We start from the raw sequence: 23,000 nt of genomic DNA on the forward strand, positions 1-23,000 counted from the left end.
GGACGGGCAGAGCTGTGCTTGCTGCTCTGCAGCTGCACCCATGTCTGGTGCCACCGGGTGCAGATGGGTAGGGGATGGGTGCCCAGCCTGCAGGGCATGTGGCACATCCATGTAGCTGCTTGGAGCACTGTGGTCATTAGCCACGGGGCTCCAAAAGATTGATCCCATAGGGAATTCACTGCCTTAACCTGCAGAACCTGCTGGGGTCTTGTCTGCAGCTCAGGGAGCAGCTCTGAGCCTTCTCCTGGGGAAGGATGCCCCAAGGAGGCTCCAGAGATGCTTCAGATCCCTTCGTGACCCTTCTACAGCCCACAGGGACACTGAGTCCCCCCACCATCCCTGAAAAACTCATCCCTGTTTCTCCCCCCCTCCCTCCAGAAGTCTTGGAGCACAGAGGGGAGCAGGGCTGTCACCCAGGGGACACACAGCAGCCAGGATGCTGACAACTCAGCAATTATATGTATCTGCCTGTCCCACATTGCACACATCTCCCTGGGGATCCTGGCTCCAGGGGATACTAGCTGGGCTCCGTGCCCAGCCCTGGACAGGGATGCATCAGGAATATCTCTGGGCTGACAACCCAGAAGCATTTCTGCTCCGATGTTAATAAAGAGATTGAGAGCTCTGTTATTTTTAAATAAATGCAAATTAACATCTACTTAATGGAGAAAGACAAACCCAGATCCTCATCTGAGCCAGTGCTGTGACAGTGATGGATAAACAGCCATCAGCCAGAGCATCCTTGTTCAGGTGCCAGACCCACATGCTCTGGGATGCAATGGCACCACTGGCCTCTGCTGGGAAGAAGGCTGTCAGCTGGCTGTGCTCACTGGGAAAGTCCCCCTGACAGGGAAAATCCCAGTCTGGCTCTCATCTCTGCCACCCATCACTGTCTTGCTTTAGTCACGTCTCCTTGAGCAGCTGGCCATGCAAAGCCAAGGGCAAACATCCCTTCCTAAACACCTTCTCCATTCTCCCAAGACACCAAGATCCCAACACCTATCACTTGCAATGTGGCATTGAGTCCCTTCCAGCACCCCACTGGAGTAGGGAGAGGCAGATCCCCCCTCCCATGGGACCCTCCTAGGCACAACCCACCTCTGCAGCCTTCCCTTCCCCCATACCAGCCCAACATTTACCTAGCTATTTAAATTCCCTTCATTTTTCTTACTAAGCCTAGTGGCGAGAGGGTGACTGCCAGGGAAGAAGTTAGGAGTGGACAGAGCAGGGGGAGAGGGGAGAGCACTGTGAAGGATAAAAAGCTTCAAGCAAGCTGGGCCTTTCCTCTGCCCTTTCACTTTCTGCTTTTAAAACCATTGGCTCTTCTCTCCCTTCCATGCAGGCACCTTTTCCACCACTGGGCCAGGCTGAAAGTGGAATGGAGCAGGGGGAGGGGGGTTCCTGTGTCAGTTTGGGGGGTGGTAGATTTCCTCAAATCCTTCCCCAGCCTGATCCCATTTTCTGGATGGGTAAACTGATAGCTGAGGGGTGAAGCGAACCCCTTGGAAGCATCCTGAGTGTGTTGGCAGCCACATGCTCTGATAAAAAAGCATAGATGGAGAAAAGGCAGGAGGCAAGGAAAAGGGAAAAGTGACGGGAAAAAGGCTGGAAAAAGCCAGTGACAGTTTAATGGGGCTGTTGATGAAATAATGACTAGTTTAAAGTCTGCTGGAGTGTGGCTGCTCTCTAATAATCCAGGACCTGATAATCTGCTGAGTTCATTACTGAGGGGGGAGGGGGAGTGCCGGGGTAGGAGCCATGCAGTGGGACACAGAGCTGCTGTGGGTGTGGGATGCAGAGAACCCCTGCAGACAACCTCTGCTGGTGCCATGGGGTGATTCTGGCATTATGCCGGGCTCTCCAGCCACCACCTGGCTCCTCCTCGGGGTACCCAAGATGAGGACAGTGAATGTGGGGTGTCCCCACCACGAGACACAATACCCAGGAAAGGCAGCACTCAGGGCAGGCAGCACCTCAGGAATGGCAGCATCGTCCTTGGTGGCACCATGACCATGACTCGAGTCTGGCATTCAGCTAATCTGCATGTCTGGTGCACAAGGTCACTGATGCTACCACCGCCACCAGACCATGGGCAAGGACAGGGACAGTGCCAAGGGCTCCGGCACTCCGGGAAGAGGCTGTGGGTCTCAGCCGGGCCCCAGCTGAGTCCCAGCCTGTGCTTATGGAGAAGCCAGAAGACACCCTCACATGCCCAACCCCCACCAGTGTCAGTTTATTAAGTTGTTTGTAAATGTCTCTGCAATTAATCACTTGCCGATGTGCGGAGTCACATGGCGCTCGCCTCCGCAGTACTATGAATAGTGAGAGCTGGAGAGAGGCCTGATCCACCCTGCTCTGGAGTGATGGGCTCCTGGATGGATCCATCTCTGCACAGGGCAATGCTGCACCAGCTCGGTGCAGAGTGTCCTGGCCCTTCCTGTCTTCACTGGGCTCGAGGACACCAGGGCAGGAGGTCCCCAGTTATCACCACTGCATCCTGGCCGCCCTCAGATGGGCTGTCAGGAGCTCACTGCCCATCTCTTCCCCCAGAAAACAGTAGGAAGGTGAGGGGAACCCCAAACCTCATGATTATGGGACTCAGGGGTTCCTGGCACCACAATTACATCCCTCCTGCCCACTCCCAGTTTTCCTCAAGCGGGCCACCAGCAGATCCCTATTGATCCCTACCCCAAAAAATGTGGTTAGAGATGAAGGGAACCCCAAATCTCATGTTCATGGGATCCAGAAGGGCCTCTAGCATCCTCCTGCTGCCCCCACACTCTGCCCCTGGTCTGGTGAGGGGTGCAGGGAGGACAGACCCAGCCTTGGCTGGAAGCTTGGCTGGTTGGCAGCCACAAAGAGTTTGTTCAGCTCCTGGAGCAGGGCAAGATGAAGAGGTTGGATGTCCTGGTGGTGAAAGACTGGGAAGGAGGGTAAGGAACACTTGCATGGCCAGAGAGACAGGTAGGCTGCTGAAGGAGGGAGTGGATTGAGGGAATGGTGGTAGGGAGAAAGGGATGGATGGAGGGATGGACTGACGGATGGATGAGTGAGTGAGTGGATGGATGGATGGATGGATGGATGGATGGATGGATGGATGGATGGATGGATGGATATCTAACAATCTTGAGCACTAATGGTATTTCTTGGCACATCCCTGGGGTTTGGTGCCAGGCATCCACTCCTGGCCCACAGAGTCCTGGGCACTACAAGGCCCATGGAGCAACCTGGCACAGCAGAATGGGAGGGATGTCATGAAAGCAGGGGTGGTGAAGGCTCTCCTGCTCTTCCCAACACCTGGCTCCTCATCCTGCCACAACAGTGAGGGGCCTGAGCCACACACTGGTATAATCGAGGTGGGGACTCAGGTGTCCCCCCTCCGTCCCCCTCGTAGTGGCTCCTCCACCCCTTCCAGTGCTGCAGGTGACACTGCCAGCACCGCTGCCACCACCCTGCCCCCTGGCAGCCCGCAGGTGATTGACAGCCCTCCTGCTCCCACGCATGACTCACCGACAGCCCCTGTGGTGGCTCAGCGTGAGGAGGGGGCGGGGGGACACCCCCACCCCGGGCTGCCACAGACAGCTCAGCAGGGAGCCATGCTCCCAGCCCTGCGTTACACCCAGCCCCCTGCATCCCTCCATCCCCGGGGACCAGCATCAGCCCTGCATCCCCACAGCTGTGTGTATCCCCACATCCCTGGAAGCCAGGGAGAGCAGAGCCCCAGCTACCTTCTGCCACTCAGGCTGAGCTCCAGGCTCAGCCATGGGCTATGGGGAGGAGTTCCTATGGCCGCCAGGATCCAAAGAGACAGCTCCCAACCTCTGGCTTTGAAATGCCCATTGTGCCTCACACTGCAAGGGCCCAGGCCCTGAAATACACCTGCACACGTGTTTCTTGGTAGGTCCCCCCACTCCTGGTGATCTACAATGGCAGTCCAGCACAGACACCAATTCTGGCACTGGCACGGCATTCTGGCTACACTGGTGAGCTCAGCAATCACAGCAGAGGGTTGTTGGACTGGGGTGCCACTGCTCTGTCCCCAAAAGGGCAGCTCCCTGCCTTCTCCATGGCACCCATTCTCTGGCAACCACCCAGCAGGTGCATCCAGGACTGTCCCTCTGCACTTCCAGCTCTTGGTGTCCCCTGCCCTGTGTGTCTGGCAGAGATCTGAACACTCCCACTTCATTTCTTAAGACCTTTAATATCGTCAAGAAGAGGCAGTGGGACGCAGGGGCTGCTCCTGCCATCTCCATCCTGATGGATGGAGGACAGAGACCAGGGGCACCCCCTTCCCAGTGCTGGGTGAATACTGAGGCTCCTTTCATCCTGCCCCACCCAGCACAGAGGGCACCCTTCCCCAGGAGTGATGGGAGTATGATGATGGCAGTGCTGGGGCCAGGCACGCATCCCATGAGAAGGGCTAGTGCAGCATCCCACAGGAAGGGCAGCTCCCACCTGCCTTATCATTTTAGAGGAATGGCAGTGCTGGGGCCAGGCACACATCCCATGAGAAGAAGGGCTAGTGCAGCATCCCACAGGAAGGGCAGCTCCCACCTGCCTTATCATTTTAGAGGACAAAGACTTAAAAATAGGGGATGGAACAGGAAACGTAAAAGCCCTCGACTGCAGCTCCCAGCCAGGCTCTGCTTCTCCTCCCAGAGCTGGGAAAAGAAGCGGTGGCCAAAGGCAGCTGAGGCACAGAGTCAGGGGGCTGACATCCTGTGGACTGTCTGGGAGTGGCTCCCAAGCCCAGCTCTGCTGGGGTTAGGGGGTGGCCTCGCTGCCATCTCCCCTCCTGGCTGCCTGTGGTCCCCACAGTGGAAGATGAGAAGGCCCAGTGGAGGCTCTGGAGGCAACAGGACCCTGGCAGGTGCCGGAGCAGGGGGCTGGCACAAGACCCCGAGGGCTGCCCCACTTGGAGATGAACCTGTGGCACAAGTGGAGGGCAAAGTGTCAGCAAAGAGAACAGAGCAGGCACTTCCAACCCCTTTTCACCTTTGGGGACACGTGCCATCTCCCCAAGCCAGGATGGCAACAGGACAGATGGAGCCATTGGCTCCCACTGTCATCAGATCAGGACAGGGCATGCAGGAGGGGGAAACTCACTGGCATGTCAGTTTTCCAGCTCAGACGTTCCGCAGAAGCTGGGGACAAAGGGCAGACAGATCACTTTTCATCCTCAGCCTCCTCCTCCGTGTCTGCACATCACTGGCAGCATGGCACCCAGGGGGACACAAGGAAAACGCCCAGCAAGAGAAACTATGGTTGCCCCAGGGTCACTGCAGACCCAGAACCTCTTCCCATGCTGGTCCCGTGGCAGGGGACACTCACCCACTGTCCCCTGGGAGCCCTGGTGTGCCGGTCCCCTGTACCAGGCCACACCACCACAAGCACACTGTGAAGCATGGCCCACAGCAAAGCCCCTGGACACTTCCCCACTGCCCTCTGCTATAAACCTGAGCCTGTGCAGGCATTCCAGGGCAGCAAAGATGCTGCTCTCTGCCCTTGGGGCATCCCTGAGCACTCACTGGGTGATGCTGGTGGGGGATTTCCCTGGCACAGCCCTGTCCCCCGGTTTATAACAGCAACGGGGGCCCAAGTGATTGGCTTGGAGGCAGTGGGATCATGTCTGTCCCACCACCAGCCCCGTGGCTGGGCAAAAGTCCAGCACCAGCCCCCACATGGTTAAGGGACACTTGATGGGTGACAGCCCCAGGCAGGACAGCTGTTGCAGACAGACAAGACAGCAGGATGGGCAGGTGATCTGTGACCAGGACAGAAAACCCAACTCTGTTAGAGGAAAAATCAGGGCCATGGCAGCATCTCCTCTTTTTGCATCACATGATTTGGGACCCCCTGGACCCAGGAGACTCCACCAGCCCCCAAAGGATCAGCTAGGCCCCCAGATCACTGGAGATGATGCAGTACATAAGGAAGGGGAGCAGGAGCCAGGACATCCCCCACCCACGCTTGGAGACCAGGACCCGCCCATCATGTGATGCAGGGGGGATGCAGCATGGAGCATGGAGGACCATCCAGTGCCCCCAGAGCACTCACAGTTAGAGGGTCAGTAGCAAAAGCAGCCACACTGTTCCGCATCTCGCTCTCATTGCCCCGCAGCGGGATGAGGGAGATGTTACCCAACCTGGCATCCTGCTGCCGTGCCACCCGCATCCTGGGACGCTCCGAGGGCCACAGGGCACCCCCGTTCTGCAGACAGAGGGGAGGTGATGGAGACCGGAGACTCAGCCACCCCAGGACCTCTCTTTTGCCCTGGGGTGCTGGTGTTTAGGGATGCTTGGATAGCCCAAAGGGTTTCTGCTGGCCAAGCATCCCTCTGGGACTGTCCCCCATGGGGTGCCCCACTTTTACAGGCAGTGATCATCCAGCCCACTCCCTACCTGCACCTGAAGGAAGGTGGCGAACCACTCCCGCAGATCGGCCTGGGTGTCACAGCACAGGTACCTGTGGAAACAGTGTCAGCAGCCAGAGGAGGTGGTGGAGGCAAGTAGGATGTCCCCTCTGGCCACTCTAGGGACACCTGCCTGCTCCAGAGACCTCAGCTGCTGCTCTGCATGAGATCCCAGGGGACTGAAGGGGACAGCCACAGGGGTTCCTCAGGGGGAACCTGCATGGGGCCATGAGTGCTCAGCCAGGCTGTCTCCACACATATAATGCCCCTGCCAGTGTCAGGAGGGTGCAACTGGATGATCTTCAAGGTCATTTCCCATCCAAATGCTTTCATGATTTCTGTGATTCCCCATCTCCCCCTGCCATGGCAAAGGCTCCAGAGAGCTGCCATGTGTCTGTCTGTCCCAGGGAGAACCTCAGTATCCCGTGTCGCCTTCCCTCACCATTGCTGCTTCTCGTGCTTCTCGTTCTCGTAGAATACTGTAAAACCCCAGCTGGAAGAGAAGTGAAAACATGAACCCCAACAGCCCACACAGCTGTCCTCTGCTGGCCAAGTACCCCAGCAAACCCCTCTCATCCCTTCCAACCCCCATCTCTGCAAACCCCCCAGTGTCCCTGCAACTGCCCACTCCAGCCCCACAAACCCTCCCCCAGTTCTGCAAATCCCCTCAGCCGCACAAACACACCCCGGGACAGAGCCAGGAATAAGGCTCAGGAGAAAGACAGGGCAGGGACAGTGCCGAATACAGGGCTGGGGATAGTGCTGGGGACAGCCCCGTCCCTGCTGGTCGGAGCGGGCTGCAGAAGCGTGCTACAGGGCTGCTCTGACACCTGGTGGCAGGAGGCCTGGCCAGCAGGGGACGGGTCCACCAGTCAAAACTGTCCCTGTCCTTTTCCCTGTCCCCATCTCCACTCCTATCCTCGTCCTTCGGCACCTCAGGCCACCCCTTTGCTGCTCACCACGTCGGGGGTCGAAGCTTCTTTTTAACGCCCAGGTAGACCTTCAGGTTTCGGACAGGCCACTCCTTCTCTGGCTTGTGACTCTGGGGGAACAGGGAGCCAACACTACGTTGGTGGCTGCCAGACCCATCCCCACCCATCACAGTCCCCACCGTCGCTGGGATAAGAGTCCACCCCCCAGCAGGGAGGAAAAGCTGTGGTGATGTGGTGACAGGGAGGAGGGTGAAGGCCAGCATGGAGCAGAGCACGTGTCTGTCACCCATGGCTAGGGCCACAGGTAGCAGGAAAGGGACACAGGTGGCCTGTCCCCCCTAGACAGTGCCAGTTGCCTTCTGTGCTGGAACCAGCACCTGCACATTGTGACAGGGTCTCGAGAGTCTGGCAGTGGACATTCCCCAAGGGATCCCACCTCATACCCCTCCTCAGCATCATGGCTACAGCCATGGCAGTGGTGGACCCGGACCCACTCTGGCCAGAGCACATTCCTAAGCATCCCACTGCCATCGTGGCACAGCATGAGGACCCTTCCAGTGCTGGCTGTGCCTTGTCATGACCCAGAAGCAGGTGCCACACTGGGGACCCATCCATGTTCACATGCAAGCAGCATTGACTTACAAGAGCCCGATCCAATGCCTGCGGGATGGGGAAGCAGCTCAGCCCATCCCTATCCTCTCTGGTCCCTTCCCCAGACCCAGCTCTGGCTGCCTGGAGTGAAAGGCAGCGGGACCCACAGGCCAGAAGGGCCAAATGGGGAGAGCTGGTAGCACCAGGGACAGTTCCAGTGATTGGCTAGATCCAGTGTGATCCAGCACATGTGTGCTGCAGGATTGGATTTGAGACTGACCCTGGAATGGATCTGAGGTCAATCCTGGGCACACTTGTAAGGGCAGAGGGCACGGGAGCCCCTGCACCCCAGCTGAGCCCCGTTCCCCTCCCTACTCACGCTCTCCAAGGGGGGGCTCCGCTGCCTCAGGCTCTGTTCAACAGAGGAGAAGGGTTAACACAGGGGTGGGGACCCCTCCCTGCAGCCCCCCTGTGCCCACGGGCAGGGCACAGGGATGGATGGTAATCTGCTAGGCTGCAGTGTCACATCAGGGCAACCAGGAACTGGGGGGCACAGAGGGGCTGTCACTGCACAGCCACTATGCCAGCATGTCCCCCCTCAGCCCTGGCACTGACAAGAGCTCTGGGATCTGCTCCAGGTCAGGGTGACAGCATCTCAGGAGCCAGTTCTGGCACTGCCCACACTGCCCATGGCTGCCTGCACTGCCTGTGCCATGGCAGCCCCATTGCTGCCTGCACTGCCTGAGAGATGTCAGCCCACACGAGTCCCTGTCCTCAGGGAATCCCCAGAAAGTCACAGTGCGGCAGGGCAAGGTGGGGAAGTGTGGGGAAGGGCCAGGGAAGGGAAAGGCAAGGAAGGAGATGGGGAAGGAGATGGGGAAGGAGATGGGGAAGGAGATGGGGAAGGAGAAGGAGAAGGAGAAGGAGAAGGAGAAGGAGAAGGAGAAGGAGAAGGAGAAGGAGAAGGAGAAGGAGAAGGAGAAGGAGAAGGAGAAGGAGAAGGAGAAGGAGAAGGAGAAGGAGAAGGAGAAGAAGGCAGGGCTCACCCGCACTTCTTTGTAGAGGCGCAACCAGGACTGGTTGAGGATGAAGTAGCGATCATGGAAGCCAGTGCTCAGCCCAAGCCCCAGCAGGTTCCTCTCCTCCCGGAATTTCATCATGCCATGCTTGCAGTCACCCACTCTGCTGGCTGGAGGCATATGCCTGAGTGGCTCCAGCCCCCCAGGGGGCACAGGACCCCCAAGGAGGGCACAGCTAGACCCTCACCCCGTGCAACAGCAGCCCTCCAGCTGCTGCAGAGTCCTGGCATTGCCCCTCAACTCCCAGGCCAGGCAGGACCAGCTTCCCTACTGCTCTGGGCACAGCATTTGGCCATGACACCGTACCAGGAGACTCCAAGTCACATGCTAACTAGCCTGGTGCCTACTTGGATCTCATCCCATCCTCTTCCCCATTCCCAACCCCTTCTCCATCCCCTCCTCTCCACTCTGCATCCCCATCAGTGTTCAATCTTCATCCCATCCCATCCCATCTCGTCCCATCCCCTTCCTTCTCTCCCTGCCCAGATCATGGCCCCTGCCTCTCACCAAGGTAGATGAGCATGTTCTCCATGGACATCTGCTTCTTCACCACCAGGTAACTCTCTGTCCCCAGGCAGTGCAGGATGGGCAGAACTTTCTCCGAGTAATGCAAGGGCCGCTCTGTAAGTCATGGGACAGTCAGGTCTCAGCAAGTGCACCCAGGGCCAGCTCCCATCTAGAGAGTGTCACACTTGTGTCTGGAGGGTCTGACATGGTCTTGCCACTAAACTATGTTCCCAAGTGTCACACCTACAGGTTTTGTCAATTATTCAAGGACGTTCCACCACTGCCCTGGGCAGCCTGTGCCAGGGCTGGACAACTTTTTAGTTGAAGGAATTTTCTCAAATATCCAGCCTAAACCTCCCCTGGCATAACTTGAGGCATTTCCTTTTGTCTTGTCACTTGTTACCTAGAAAAGACTAAGACTGACCCCCACCCATTGGCAGCAGGAGCTCAAGTCATCAGCAGGCAGGACCGGGCTCTCATCCTGTTTCTGTTGATCTCTCTCTTGCTGCTGCCAATGGCCAACACAGGGCTGATCACTTTGGTGGCCAGAGAACCTGGACACCTCCCTCCATCAAAGCTTCAAAGGCACTTGAACTCCTAACGATACAGACAGATGCCCTGGCCCAAACTTCAGCCCATCTGCAGTACTCGGCCATGTGCAAGCTGGATGAGGTAAACAACTGTCCTCCCCTGAGCACCTGGAGCCCATCCCAGACTGCTCCATGGTGCAATCACAAGGGGAGATTTTTCATACCCATCCCTATATCCAATCCCATTTCCACCTGCATCTCTATCCCCAGACCCATCCTTACTCCATCTGCATCACCATGTCCATCAGATGAGTCTTTTCTGTCCTCATCCCCACTTTATTCCCATCTCTAACTTCATCCCCACCTGCATCCCCATCTCCACCTCTAACATCATCCCCATCTCCATCTCCATCTCTCTACTCCTCATCACACCCTCATGCCCCTGCACCAACCTGCCTCTTCCCTCTCATTCACTTCAAAGCAGCTCCAGTAGTCCTTCTCCTTCATGACAATTTTCCGCCGGTCCAGGATCTCAAAGGTGAGCTCCTCAGCCGTCATCGTGGCTGGAATCTGACAGGGAGGGGGCAAGAATCCATCAGGCAGAGCCCAGGGCCCTTCCATCCTCACACCACAGATGTCCAGCTCAGTGTGAGTCCCCACACCACCACAGAGGCTTGGACATACAATGAAGGGACCCCTGTCCCCTCTTCACCCTCTGCCCAACCACTCACCTTGACATGCTGCTCTGTCTCTGTCTTCTTCTCCTCCAGATAGACAGTGCAGATGAAGTCCCCAGCTTGCTGGAGGGCAACAGCAAATGGCTTCAACCTGCAGCTTCCCATGTGTGGGTGAAATCCCCCCCCACCAGTGTGGACACCCCTTGCCCAGGGCATGTCCAAGAGATGCTACAGTAGATACTGAGGGCCCCAGGAGAAGATGTCCCCATGTCCAGGACCCACCTGTGTTCCGCTGGATGATGCCTCCCGCATCTTCATGATGGCTGTGATTTCATCCTGCTGCTTCTTCATCTCTTGGTCATTGACCTGCCAGGGAAGAGAAGCCATCAGGGTTGACCAGACAATTCTGGCTCCAGGCTTCTGGTTTCCAAGGTTTGAAAACACATGGTCCTCTCTCCCCTTGTCTCCAAAGCAAGGACAGCTCTGTCTACAGACAGAGCAGACCTGACTTCCTTTTCCTTCCATCTCTCCCTGCCCTGTGAATGTCTGCACCCTGGGACCCAGGGGTGAACCTACATTAAAGATCTCCACGTAGTGACTGATGAGGTCCTCCACCACACGTCCTGCCTTGTAGTCCTTCCCATCCGTCTGGAAGAGCGTGGGCCCAAAGACAATGGCCAGGTTGTGTGTGTTCATCTGGTTCTCCCCAGAGAAGCACTGGACCCTGTGGGAAACTCTGTCAAGATTCCTGCCCCGGAGTCCTCCCCGGACCCCTCCCTTCAACCCCCATGCAGGACACGATGCTTGGCATCAGGCACAGCTTGACCCCAAACTCCTTTCCTTTCCTTGCTGGGGACATGAGTGAAAGGATGAGGGCTCTCCCACACCCCAGAGCCCCCAAGGACCCCACAGGGGAGAGGCTGATGCCCAGCGGGTCGATGCCATACCTGAAGAGGTGATTGATGAGTGCCTTCAGGGTGGCCCGGTTCACTGGAGGGAGGGCAGCCAGGAGCCGCCGGTACTCGCCAACCTTTGCCCCCTCATCCTCCAGCGCTGCCAGAGGGAGAGAGTGAACATGGAGGAGCATAAAATGGAGATTAACGCTCAGAGCCACACCATCCTCTCTACACACTGCACTTCCCCTCTCCTGTCCCAACGTGGGGATGAAGCATCCCAAGTCCATGAGGCCAGAGAACATCCCAGGTCTGCAGAGCCAGAGCTGGAGCTGAAGCATCCCAGAATCGTGGGACCAGAGTAACCCAGCATCATTGCCTGGAGCATCCCAGCATCATGGAGCAAAAGCACTCCAGTTCCACGTGGCCAGACTGTCCCAGCTCCATGGGGCTGGAGCACCCTAGCTGAATGGGGAGGAGCATCTCAGCTCCATGGGGCTGGAACCTGCCAGTTCCAAGGTGCCAGAGCATCCTAGGCCTGGAGAATCCCAGGTCCATGGGGATTTATGCTTTATGGGGCTGAAATCATCCCAGACCTGTGAGGTCAGGGCACCCTGGCTCCATGGGGCTACAGCATCCCAGCTCTGCAGGGCTAGATCACCCCAGACTCATGGGAACAGAGCATCTCAGCATAATGGAACTGGAGCATCCCAGCATCATGGGGCCAGAGCACCCCAGCTCCACAGAGCTGGAGCATCACAAGGCTGTAGCATCCCAGCTCTCTGAAGCCAGAGCATCCCAGCTCCATAGCTTGTGTCTGTTTTTCTGCTGGGTGCATCTATCCCAAGTGTCCAGTGAGCAGATCCAGAAGGGAAGGGGGATCTGGCTGTCTCCCCTGGCTCAATCGTGGGAATTTATGCTTTATAGGGCTGAATAATCCCAGACCTGCGAGGCCAGGGCACCCTGGCTCCATGGGGCTACAGCATCCCAGCTCTGCAGGGCTAGATCACCCCAGACTCATGGGAACAGAGCATAATGCTTATCTCAGCATAATGGAACTGGAGCATCCCAGCATCATGGGGCCAGAGCACCCCAGCTCCACAGAGCTGGAGCATCACAAGGCTGTAGCATCCCAGCTCTCTGAAGCCAGAGCATCCCAGCTCCATAGCTTGTGTCTGTTTTTCTGCTGGGTGCATCTATCCCAAGTGTCCAGTGAGCAGATCCAGAAGGGAAGGGGGATCTGGCTGTCTCCCCTGGCTCAACCCCACCCTTGCCAGAGCATGAGTCTGTAGAGGGGCAGCATGAACACACTCCAGTCCCCACTCACCACCACGTGAGACCCCAGCACAGGGGAACATGTGGAGCCCAGACATGTTTCCCCAACCCAAGAAGGGGACAAACCCCCTGCACAGAACTGAGTGGCCCACGCCCCTCCTCCTGCCACCCCCAAGCAGCCCCCAGGGCTCACCCGTTGCCCACAGCCAGTGCGAGGCCCACTGCCGAGTGAAGAGCCCATCCCCAAGGTCACGGAAGAAGCGTTTGAGGGTGTTGGCAACATCGTCCACCTGGTGCTCGCCCTCTTTCAGGCAGACGCAGCGTGCATCCCGCTGCAGCACCTCTAGAAGGCTGGTGGTCTTGGAGTTCTGCCCGCTCTTGCGGTAGATTCCCTCAGACGTCAGCCCTGTGATGGAACCAGTGGGAATGAGACCCCATCTGCAGGAGACAGACCCCACTCCTGGCCCATCAGCTCTCCATCAAACACTGCCAGGTGCCACAGAGCATCCCACCCTGCAGGTGCTCCTGTGACTGGAGACAAAGTCCTGCTAGAGACAGAGCCCTCCCACAGAGCTGGAACAGATGTTCAGGGAGGGAGGGAATCACGTATCACAAGCATGTAGAGCCCTCAGCCTGCCACACCACACCAGTGGGGCAGCCTGAACGCCAAGCTGTGGTCCCTGCCAGCATCCCAGGGCTCGATCCATACCGCACTGAGTGATGTAGTCGATGCAGCGGTCCACCAGCAGCGGGACGTCCGACTCCGTCAGCTGCTGCTCCGACAAGGTGTCCCCCGAGCTGCTCGCGGCCTTCTGGATGGCATGGACCCAGCCCAGGAAATCTAGCTTCCGCTCCCCTTGGATGTACAGCGTCCTGCCAGCACGCCTAGGCTCAGCACGTGGTCCCCCACACCCCACTGCATGCCTGCAACCCCCAGGAAGGCTGGCCCTGGGGGCCTGCAGGTGAGCCCAACTCAATTTTGGGCATCTATAGTCATGGCAGGGAGGGTAAAGACACTCCAGAACAAGGAGGGGTATTTGGCTGGGGGGGAGGCTTTTCCCCCACCTTCTTACCTCCGCCTCTCCACCAACACCAGAACCTCGTGGTCCCCCTGGATGGCTGGAAAGGAAGGCAGGGAGCCCATCACCTACAGGAACACGGGGTGGTGATACAGTTCCCCTAGACCCACATGCTGTGGAAGGCTCTGCCAACAGGTCTGGCTCCAGTCCAAATGGGACAAGCAGAGACGGGGAAGTGGATGGAGAGGGGGAAGAGGATGGAGAGGAAAAAGAGCAGCTGCATTCCCTGTCTTTCAAGGGACCCTGAGCTCCACAGGAGCGATATCCACCAGACTCCCACCAAAAGCTAGGCGCACCCTAGAGCAGGATTTGGGGGACACAGCCTCCCCCCGAGCCAGGAGGGTCCTGCCAGCAGGGCAGAGGTACTCACAGAGCTCCTGCAGCTTGCGCAGCTGGAGAGGCTCCTGCCGACGGCCATCCTCAGAGCAGACATGGAGAGTGGAGCCGACCAGGGCAAACCAGCCCTCCTGGGCACGCTCCAGGGTGAGACCCCCTTTGTAATGCAGTCGGCCAAGCCGCTCAAAGTCTAGTGCCAGCAGCTCCTCGGCACAGGGGTGGACAAAGGACTGAGCCAGGGAGGAGAGGAATCCATCAGCACCACTGCGTCCAGTTGCCACCAGCACCCAGGGCCACCCCAGGCCCCTGCACCCCACCTTGGCAATAGACTTGATCCACTCTCGAGCAGAGTCAGGGCTCTCCAGCCCAAAGAGGTAGAGTCGATCTGCCTCGGTGTACACCTCAAACGTGCTCTCGATCCTTCAGGAGGGAGGAAAAGCAGAGCCTGGGTACCCACGGGTGTGGGATAGAGCTGGGTGGGCAATAGGGTGTTCCAGGGGTGGGAGCATCCTGCTGCATGGCTGCTGATGGCTCTGCCAATGGCTGATCTAATGTGGGATCCCCCCACCATGGCCCTGGGCACTCCAGCATCCCTGTGCTGCCAGACACATTCCAGCAGAGACATAGGGACTGCACAGGGGCCACAAAATGGTTACAAAGGAGCTGGAGTGGGACTCCAAAGGGATTACAAAGCAGAGGCAAAGAGGTCGCAAAGGTGTTACAGAAGTATTGGAAAGATGCTGCAAAGGAGCTGCAAACAATTTATACAGAATCCTTGCAAAGCCATCGGTTCAGGGACCCTTGGTGGGGTTGGGGACTACAGTGCCTTTGTGACACCCCTCATGGGGGCCACTGCAGCTGTGCCAGGCCATGCTGGAATGGAGAGGCTGTTGGGGCACTCCAGGGGAATGCAGCCTTACCCATGGGCATGGAGTGGGTTGTTCACCAGGCAGACAATTTCCTCCACCCTGATCTCGCCGTTGGGCACAGTGTTACGGTCATTCTCATAGTAGCTGAGCACGCCGTCCTGCAGCGTGCACCACCGCCTGCTGAACTCTGCACGGCACAGGAGAGCACTCAGCAGCCTCCCTGAGCTCTGGCCCGCCCCACGGCACCCACCAAGCCAGCCTGAGCACTCCAGCAGCGCCCACTGGGTGCCCATCGGATGTGACCACCCAGCAAACCAGGCTACCAAGCAGTGCTGCACTTCCCCACACCACCTTTTCAATGCCTGAGAGAACAGGGGAGGGTGCAATTTCCCTTCACAGGGGAAATTGCTATCAATCTCCCAGCTCCCTTTTCCCTGTCTCACAAATGTACCTTCTGGGCCCTTCCGCTCACTGATGGGCTTGACCATGGAGGGGGTCTTGTAGAGGAAGCCATTGTGGGTAATGGAGGGCAGGTGCACGGAGTAGGGCTTCTCCTCACTGCACACCATCTCCAGGCGTGGCGGCTCTGCAAGCAGGGAGATCACTCTGTCATGGGGAGCTGCCCTGTTCCCCCAGCCCCACAAGGCAGCTGGGTCCCCCCCATCTCAGCACAAGGAGCATCTCACAGGCTGCAGCCCGAGCTCCCACCACAGCACAGCTGGGGTGCAAGGAACAGTGCTGGTATCCAAATCCAGGGCTGCCTGGGAGTCATTCCATATCCTGAGTCCTCCGCAAAGCCGCTCCCTAAGCATGGAGCTGGGACTGGATGTGAACAATGTGAGCCCAAGCTTTGGATTTCTCTGGCTCACTGGGGTGGCCTGGGAGGCCTCGCAGCTCTCCCAGACACCTTTAGTGCTGACACGTCAGGAAGAGCTGGGCCAGCCCCAGACCTGGGCAAATTCCAACTTCCGCAGGAATGCAGGACAGACTTGGCTGCCAAGGCAAGGAGGGAGGTGACAGCTCTGGCAGGTGCTGGCCAGCCCCCCACACCTCTGTTCCACCTGCCCAAGTGTTCCTGCCCACTTGCCCAACACCTATATTAGGGTACAGATCCCATGGGCACTGTCAGCCCTTCTGGAGTCAAGTACAGGGGCTGGGGTGCACATCCAGCAGAATGGGACTGGTCATTAGGGGGCCAGCCCTCCTGCCCCAGGGACGTGCTGGAGGTGGGGGCTGCCCATCTGACAAAGGAATGTCCCTTGAAGCTGCCTGGAATGCAGTGTGGGAATTCTCTCTCCTATCTCTTCTGGTACCTGCCTGCATCCCCAGCTGGGCTCCAGACCTGTGTTCCCAGCTGGGATCGAGCTCCCAGGGGTGCAGGGGTTCCCCAAAGCCTCTCTTCCCTCTCTCAGAGTACACAGACCCTGGACAGTGCCAGCAGACGGAGAGCCTCCTGCCAGGAAGCTGCAGGGCAGCACAGAGAGCTGGGACCAGCTCCAAACATAGCTGTGTCCCCCAGAACACCCCAGCAGCAACTCCGGGAATGTTGTCAGTGGGTGTGAGCTCATGGTGGAGCTTCAAGGGGGTCAGCTCTTACCTGAGGTTTTGTTGTGGAGCAGGAACTCCATCTGCAGCCGCTGCCCACTTCTCTCAGCCAGGGCCAGGGGCGTTGGGCACTGGGGGTCCCCGGTGTCACAGGTCACCGATGCCCCACAGAAGAGCAGAGCCTGCGTCTCTGCCAGGTCACTGGTGGTGACGGCCGCACACAGAGCCTGCAGCAGAGCCGGGAGGCCAGTGGTGAAGCAGATGGCTCCAACCGAGGAGGAGGAGATCCCCGGCAAAAGGAGCCGGGCGAGTTCAGCAAGCTGCCGGACCCCCGGCCGCCTCCCGGCCGCCTCCCAGCCGCCTGGTCAGAACAAAGGAGGCTCAAACTGGGAGAAAAAGTTTGGAGCCGGCAGCGAATCCCTCCCTTAAGGAGCCGGGGTGAAGTCATACGGCAGCGGGGCGGGCCGGCCAAGCCAGAGTAGGAAAACAAACAAGCCCACATGCGAATTCCCTCGGCTGCCTGGGCCCCCCATGCACCCCCACTGCTTGTAAAAACACTGGAAAAGCCACGGCAGGGGCAAAGCCATGGCAGAGCAGGAGGTGAAGATCAGCAGCCAGAGTGCCAGGATGGCATTCCATGTGTGGTGTTCCTTGTGTGACCGCTCTAGTCTGGCACCCTGCCAACAGCTGGCACTGGGAATGAGTGCCATGGGTGGTGATTAGCAGTACTGAGCAGGTACTCCTGGGGAGGGATATCAAACTGCCTCAACTGGGGTGTGCCCCAGCACCAGCCCCCCTAAGACCCATCCAGCGCAGAGCTTGAGCCCAAAACAATTTCCAGGCGAGGGAGAGGTAAACCTGGAGCCCCCAACCCTGGGGCTGCCTGGCTGTGGTAGGGAGATCCCATCTCGGACACGTCTCTCCACCCTGGTCATGAAGCTGGTTACACCCCACGGCAGGGATGTTACCCTGTTCCCACAGCTGGCTCATCCTTTCTGGAGAGCCCAGACTTTGGCTTGGGGTGCACAGTGAGGACACAGCGTGTGCAATGGGGGCTGGGGGGATACAGGCAGGGAGGTATGGTGGGCAGTCTGCTTGGACACAGACTTCACTCCCCAAAGAGCCTCAGGACCCCAGCTCAGGCAAACCCCCAGGAGGGTGCCCATCCCAGGGGGCCACTGACCCTGTCCAGCTCCTCCTGGTTGCCGAAGAGCGGGTGGTACTGACGGTACTTGCCCTCCCGGTATTTGGCGATGAGGAAGCGCCTCCTCTCCTGGCTGCCACTGGTGGGGCTGATGGCCTCGCTGGGAGGCACATTTGCAGCCCAAAACTGGTTGGCCATTGCGTTGCCAAACTGCTGGAAGAGCTGTGGAAACAATGACAAGGAGACGCCAGTGTGACCATACTGCTGGGGCATGCGGGGGGCTTTGCTGGGGGGCAGGGTGCTGCCCGGGAGGAAGAGTGGGGTGCAGGAAGAGCATGGATGGGGAGTGGGGAGTGGGGCTGGGCAGGGTGCAGGTGCACCCACCCACTGCAGGCACGCAGCATCTGACAGCCCCCATGGCCGCCAGCTCCCCTTCCTGCCCCGGAGAGCCACATCTGGAAAGCAGCACCCAGCTGTGGGAGGTGGGGTGGTGCTCGGTACCCTCGGGGACAGATTCAAAGTGCTTTTGGTGGCCCTTTGCCATGCCGCTAGCCACAGCTGAGCAGTGCCATTAGGGGATTTCTCAGGCAGACACACATCTCCTCAATGCCCTCGGGACACTGCCAGCACCCCGCAGTTCTTAGGGCTGCAATGGGTGCATCGAGGGAGGAGAAGGGGCGGTGCGAGCTCGGGCCCTGGGGCTGCCGGGGTGGATTCAGGCAGGGTTCCCAGAGAGGGGAGGGGAAAGGGAGCAGCCGCAGGCAGCAGCTGGAAGCGTTTGGGAGCTCGGGGAGCAGGCAGCGCTGGAGGCGGGGGCTGCGCGGGTGGGACGCCAAGGAGGAATGCAGGATGTGAGCAGGACAGATGGGAAGAACGGAGCCAGGCAGGCTCTGCCGGCGGGAAATGGCTGCCAGGTTAGGTCTTGAAACGAATCCCAGCTGCCCCCGCCCACCCATTCCCGGCCCTGGCTGCGCCGCCACATTCCTGCGCGCCGGCGGCCATTCCGCTCCGGGGGCTGCCCTGCCCTCGGCCCTGCTCCAGCCCACAGCCACTCCAGCCCTCCACAGCCACCTCACAACCAGGGACAAGGAGACACCGGCTGTCTGTGGCCTTACCGGCGTGCTGAACTGCTGCCAGGGCTCCACAGGGACAGATGAAAAGGCTGCCGGGGGTCCTCTCCCCAGCCAAGCCGCACCACGGTGTCCCCCCAAAGGCCTGGAATCAGCCTGGAGGAGCCCTGCCGTGCTCCAGCACCCCCCCAGCCCACAGCCAGCAGCTCCATAATGCAGCAGGAACAGGGTGTTGCCCCCCAAAAAAGGGCTTTTTGGGACTGGTCTGTGCCACTACCTCGATCAGCTCCTCAGTCCACACCTTCCTGTCCATCTTCAAGCTCCGGACTTTGGTGATGCCAGGGCCCAGCCCCCGGTGTTCCCCTGCCGGCGAGATGAGCCATTAGGGACCCATTCCGGGCTGGGAAAGGTCTGGGGGTCCCCAGGGATCCCTATTTGTGCCACTCTGGATACGGGTACCTGCACATCTCTTGCAGATGACAACACAGAGGTTGATGGAGGCCCAGTCGGGTTTGGGGGAGCCGCAGTCGGCACAGAAGCGGTTGGACTCCACCGCCCAGATCCTCTCGGCCACCTCCGAGTTGGAGAGTGCCTCAGTGATGGACTGCTGCATGGCCTCCACCCACTCCTCCTTCTCCTGCTCCGAGTCAGCAGAGAAGCTGCCAGGAGGGATGGGGGTGAGATAAGCCATGGCTCGGGGTGGGCAGCACCCTCAGCACCCCCTCCCCACCCTGGGTTCACCTGAAGATCCTGTATGGTGTGGTGAGGTCAAAGCCCCGGCGATCCACCTCCTTGACGTTCCCCACATTCATCGCGATGTAGGTGATGCCAATCCCCAGCCGATAGTCCTGGTGGGGGAGGGTGGGCAAGGGATGAAGTGGGGGATGGATGATGGGATCCAGTGCCTGGGAGCTGGGGTAACTCTGTCCTTTCACTGCCCAGCTCTCATTCTGGGTGTTCCTAGGGCACCACAAACTCTGGAAGCAGCTACAGTGGATGTCATGCTCCTGGGAGATCCCAAGGCTCAGAGCCAGCAGAGAGGGAGGGCTCAGAGGGCAGCACCCTGTGGCTTCTGTGCTGTCCCTGTTTGAGGGATGGTGGCAGGCTGGGTGCCCTGGCTCACTGCTGCTCTGCTCAGGCTGGGAGTGCAAAGGGAAGGGGTCCCCATAGTGCCACAGCCCCCCCAGCAACCCACCTCCGCATTCTTGTAAAGGAACACTTTGTCCCCAGCCACCACCACAAAGAGCTTGTGCTTAAAGCCCCGCAGCTCCAGGAAGCCACTCTTATCGGCCGGCTCAGTGGCACTGTCAGCAGCTAAGGACGTGGATGTCCTGGCTCCAGCTTTGCTCTTCCGCTCCTCTGCAGTCTGCTGCAGGGTCCGTATCCACTCATTGCGGTCCGCTGTGGGGCCAAAGGCGAGACAGCTCAGCATCAGCCTGAGCCCAGGAGCCAATGGGACTCATCCCTTGGGCTGGGAAGGGAGAGGAGCTGGGGACCAGGGAGCCCTGTCACTCACCATCATTCTCAGCCCGGAACACAAAGTTGCGGTTGTTGGTGACAACCTCGAATTTCTGGTCCCCAACGCTGGAGACGCGGGAGATGGAGGAGACGGGAATGAGCCGCTTGGAGTAGATATCCTGGGTCAGGGAGTGGGAGACACGCTGCTCATGTCTGTGGCCTCGGGGAAATGGGGCGGTTAGTGCCCCAGGCTCCCAGTGCTCCAGCTCCAATGGCCAGGAGGCTCTGAGCCTCCCACATCCCATCCCCAGCCCCCAGTCACGGCTGCTCCCTGGGATACTGACCCTTGGTACAGCCACATCTCCGAGTTGGGATGCCCAGAGGGAGGTGGCCCTGCTGGGGCAGCTCCTCTGCCACCTTCCCATCCCAAACCCCCAGATCCATCTTCTCCACCCACCTTTTCACTGTCAAAATAGCGGAGGTAGTCAGTGTCAAGCTTCACCCAGCGCTTCTGGTAGATGTAGGACCTGGGAGGGGACCGGAGGGACCCATTGGAGGGGACGCCCTTGAACTCAGGATGATTCTGCTTGCATGTTCACGCCCCAATTGCCAAAAGCCTGGGGCCACCTCGGCATTGATCCTGCCCTGTGTCCCCAGCCCTCAATGTCCCCAGCCCTCCATTCTGACTTGTGTCCCCAGCCCTTGATGTGGTGCTATATCCCCAGTCCTCTATCCTGCACAGGGATAAGAGGCCTGTCCCAGCCAGCCCTTGAAGTCCCCAGCCCTTGATCCCGTGCCCTCATGTTGCTGTTGGGGATAGCAACGGGGACTTCATGCTTTCCTCCAAGGCACCAATTAAAACATGGAGCTGAGAACAAGGGCTGCCTGTAACAGCTAGGCAGGATTCAATCCAGGAGACACATTCCAGGAGGGGTCAGTGGCACCAGAGCAGAGGAAGAAGCTGTGTATCTCTGTCAGGATGGGGATACAGATGAGAGGCAGGACCCTCTGGGGGCTGGAAGACAGCCCACCAGAGACCCCTTTGCCCTCCCCAGCTGAGAAGGCAGAGCAACCATGCACCACAGGAAAAGGGAGAACACTCTTCAGCCCATAGCTTTAGCATTAGGGCTGCAGGAGGAGCCAAGCCCTTTCCAACACAGCTCCAGCAAGCCCTGCCATGCAGCCCCCTACCAGCACTGAACATCCAGGTCCCCCCGTGCTGGTGGGGCTGGGGTCTGTTGTGGCAGCAGGGACATGGCTGCTCAAGGGCTTGTTTACTCAGGAAAAGTTTGCTGGAGCAGTTTCCCAGGGACCTTCCAGCTGCTCTCACTTCCCCAGCAGCACGACTGCTCTGTTGCAAACAGCTGAGCTTCCTCCTCGGTGGAACTGCTGCCTCAGGGCTTACTCGGAGCCCAGATTAAGAAGCTCCCAAACATCCATCATCACATCTCCTGCTTGATTGTTGCCTCCCAGCTAGTGCAGGGGCTCTTAGGGTGGGCTCCCTGTGCACACTGTGTTGGTTGTGCTCACTGGGCTCACTAGACTCCCTGGGGGATCACTGGCTCCCCATGACTCCCTGCCTTGCTCACCATGGAGCACACAGACACAAGCCCAGCACTTCCCCTCTTTTACTGTTGCACCACTCTGACTATCCACCATGAGCCCAGGATCTGGGGCTGCTATCCCATGGGATAGGGGCTATCACCACCTCCTCCTGCAGCAAACCCAGCGATCCCAAATGCACAGCTCAGCCCACACACCCCACCTCATCCCTGACAGCTTCTCTTGTGGTCACTGCTATTCCAGGGCTCCCCCAGAGGAAAAGCAGCTCTTTTCCCAGTGATGAGAGGAAGGCTGAGCTGCAGCCTCCCCTTCTCAGCAAAGTCAGTACAACAACTGGTGACACCTGCTCTGAGAAAGGCTCTTTCACAAAAAAAATGGGTGTTTCTAGCCTAATTCACAGGTTAGGATGGAGTGGAAGGAACCCCTAGCAATGGATCTTCACCAAAGCAAAAGTACACCCCCATGAGCAGGAATAACAGGTGAGAAAAAGGAGGGGACAATTACTCTTCTATGTCACACAGGGACCCCCGGTACATCACTCACCCCTGTGGCGGGTTCTTGTCCAGCCACCCTGCTCTGATGGTGGGTGACAGCAGGCTGGTGGCAGCGGTGCCCTCCATGCTGTCACTGAATGTTCCGGGGATGCTGCTAGGGAAGGCGTCGGGTGCAGGCGGGTGCAGGCTGGGGTCCCTGTCACTCCAGCTGCTGCCACCACTGGGGATGAGGAGCCGAGGGAGGGGGTTAAGAGCTGGCAGGTCCAGGGAGGGGCTGAGGTTCCCCGGCATGCTTCAGCCTCCCTGTGACCTTCCCTGAGGCGCAGGCAATGCAGGCCAGCTGTATGCAAGCGGGGACACTGGGGACAGTCCCCTCGGTGGAGTCCCAGCGTGTCCCCCAGTCTCAGGGACAGTCCAGGCCTGAGGAAGGGGGACAGGGGCACCCCCAGGACTACAGCCCCAACCCAGTGATGCACAGAGCTGCTGCCTGCTCACACACACAGGTCCTGCCTGTGCCCATCTGCATGCACACCATGGAGCTGTGCA

The 23,000-nt window shown here is 58.8% G+C and overlaps 1 protein-coding gene across 11 annotated transcripts in view; it reads right to left on the bottom strand.

Annotated features, from left to right (window-relative positions):
• Window positions 1-4,482: 4,482 nt before the first annotated feature.
• The window catches only part of ARAP1 (ArfGAP with RhoGAP domain, ankyrin repeat and PH domain 1), a 35,536-nt gene continuing 17,018 nt past the window's right edge, over window positions 4,483-23,000 (bottom strand). For 6 of the 11 annotated variants that reach the window (XM_039704447.1, XM_039704445.1, XM_039704446.1 and 3 more), the window contains 23 exons: window positions 22,504-22,674; window positions 20,855-20,924; window positions 20,456-20,576; window positions 20,135-20,340; window positions 19,681-19,787; window positions 19,399-19,598; window positions 19,217-19,302; window positions 17,909-18,091; window positions 16,778-16,952; window positions 15,632-15,766; window positions 15,232-15,367; window positions 14,629-14,731; window positions 14,346-14,541; window positions 13,970-14,015; window positions 13,606-13,769; window positions 13,090-13,302; window positions 11,676-11,781; window positions 11,305-11,452; window positions 11,011-11,094; window positions 10,783-10,851; window positions 10,504-10,621; window positions 9,522-9,635; window positions 8,354-9,124 (listed from right to left, as the gene is read on the bottom strand). In XM_039704447.1, the coding sequence (XP_039560381.1) occupies window positions 8,514-9,124; window positions 9,522-9,635; window positions 10,504-10,621; window positions 10,783-10,851; window positions 11,011-11,094; window positions 11,305-11,452; window positions 11,676-11,781; window positions 13,090-13,302; window positions 13,606-13,769; window positions 13,970-14,015; window positions 14,346-14,541; window positions 14,629-14,731; window positions 15,232-15,367; window positions 15,632-15,766; window positions 16,778-16,952; window positions 17,909-18,091; window positions 19,217-19,302; window positions 19,399-19,598; window positions 19,681-19,787; window positions 20,135-20,340; window positions 20,456-20,576; window positions 20,855-20,924; window positions 22,504-22,674 (3,562 nt within the window). In that variant the 3' untranslated portion in view covers window positions 8,354-8,513. The other 5 variants (XR_005627028.1, XM_039704450.1, XM_039704452.1 and 2 more) reach the window with 5 other exon arrangements.

This window comes from Passer montanus, unplaced genomic scaffold (genome assembly GCF_014805655.1).
Source record: "Passer montanus isolate IOZ18808 unplaced genomic scaffold, ASM1480565v1 scaffold175, whole genome shotgun sequence".
Lineage (NCBI taxonomy): Eukaryota > Metazoa > Chordata > Aves > Passeriformes > Passeridae > Passer > Passer montanus.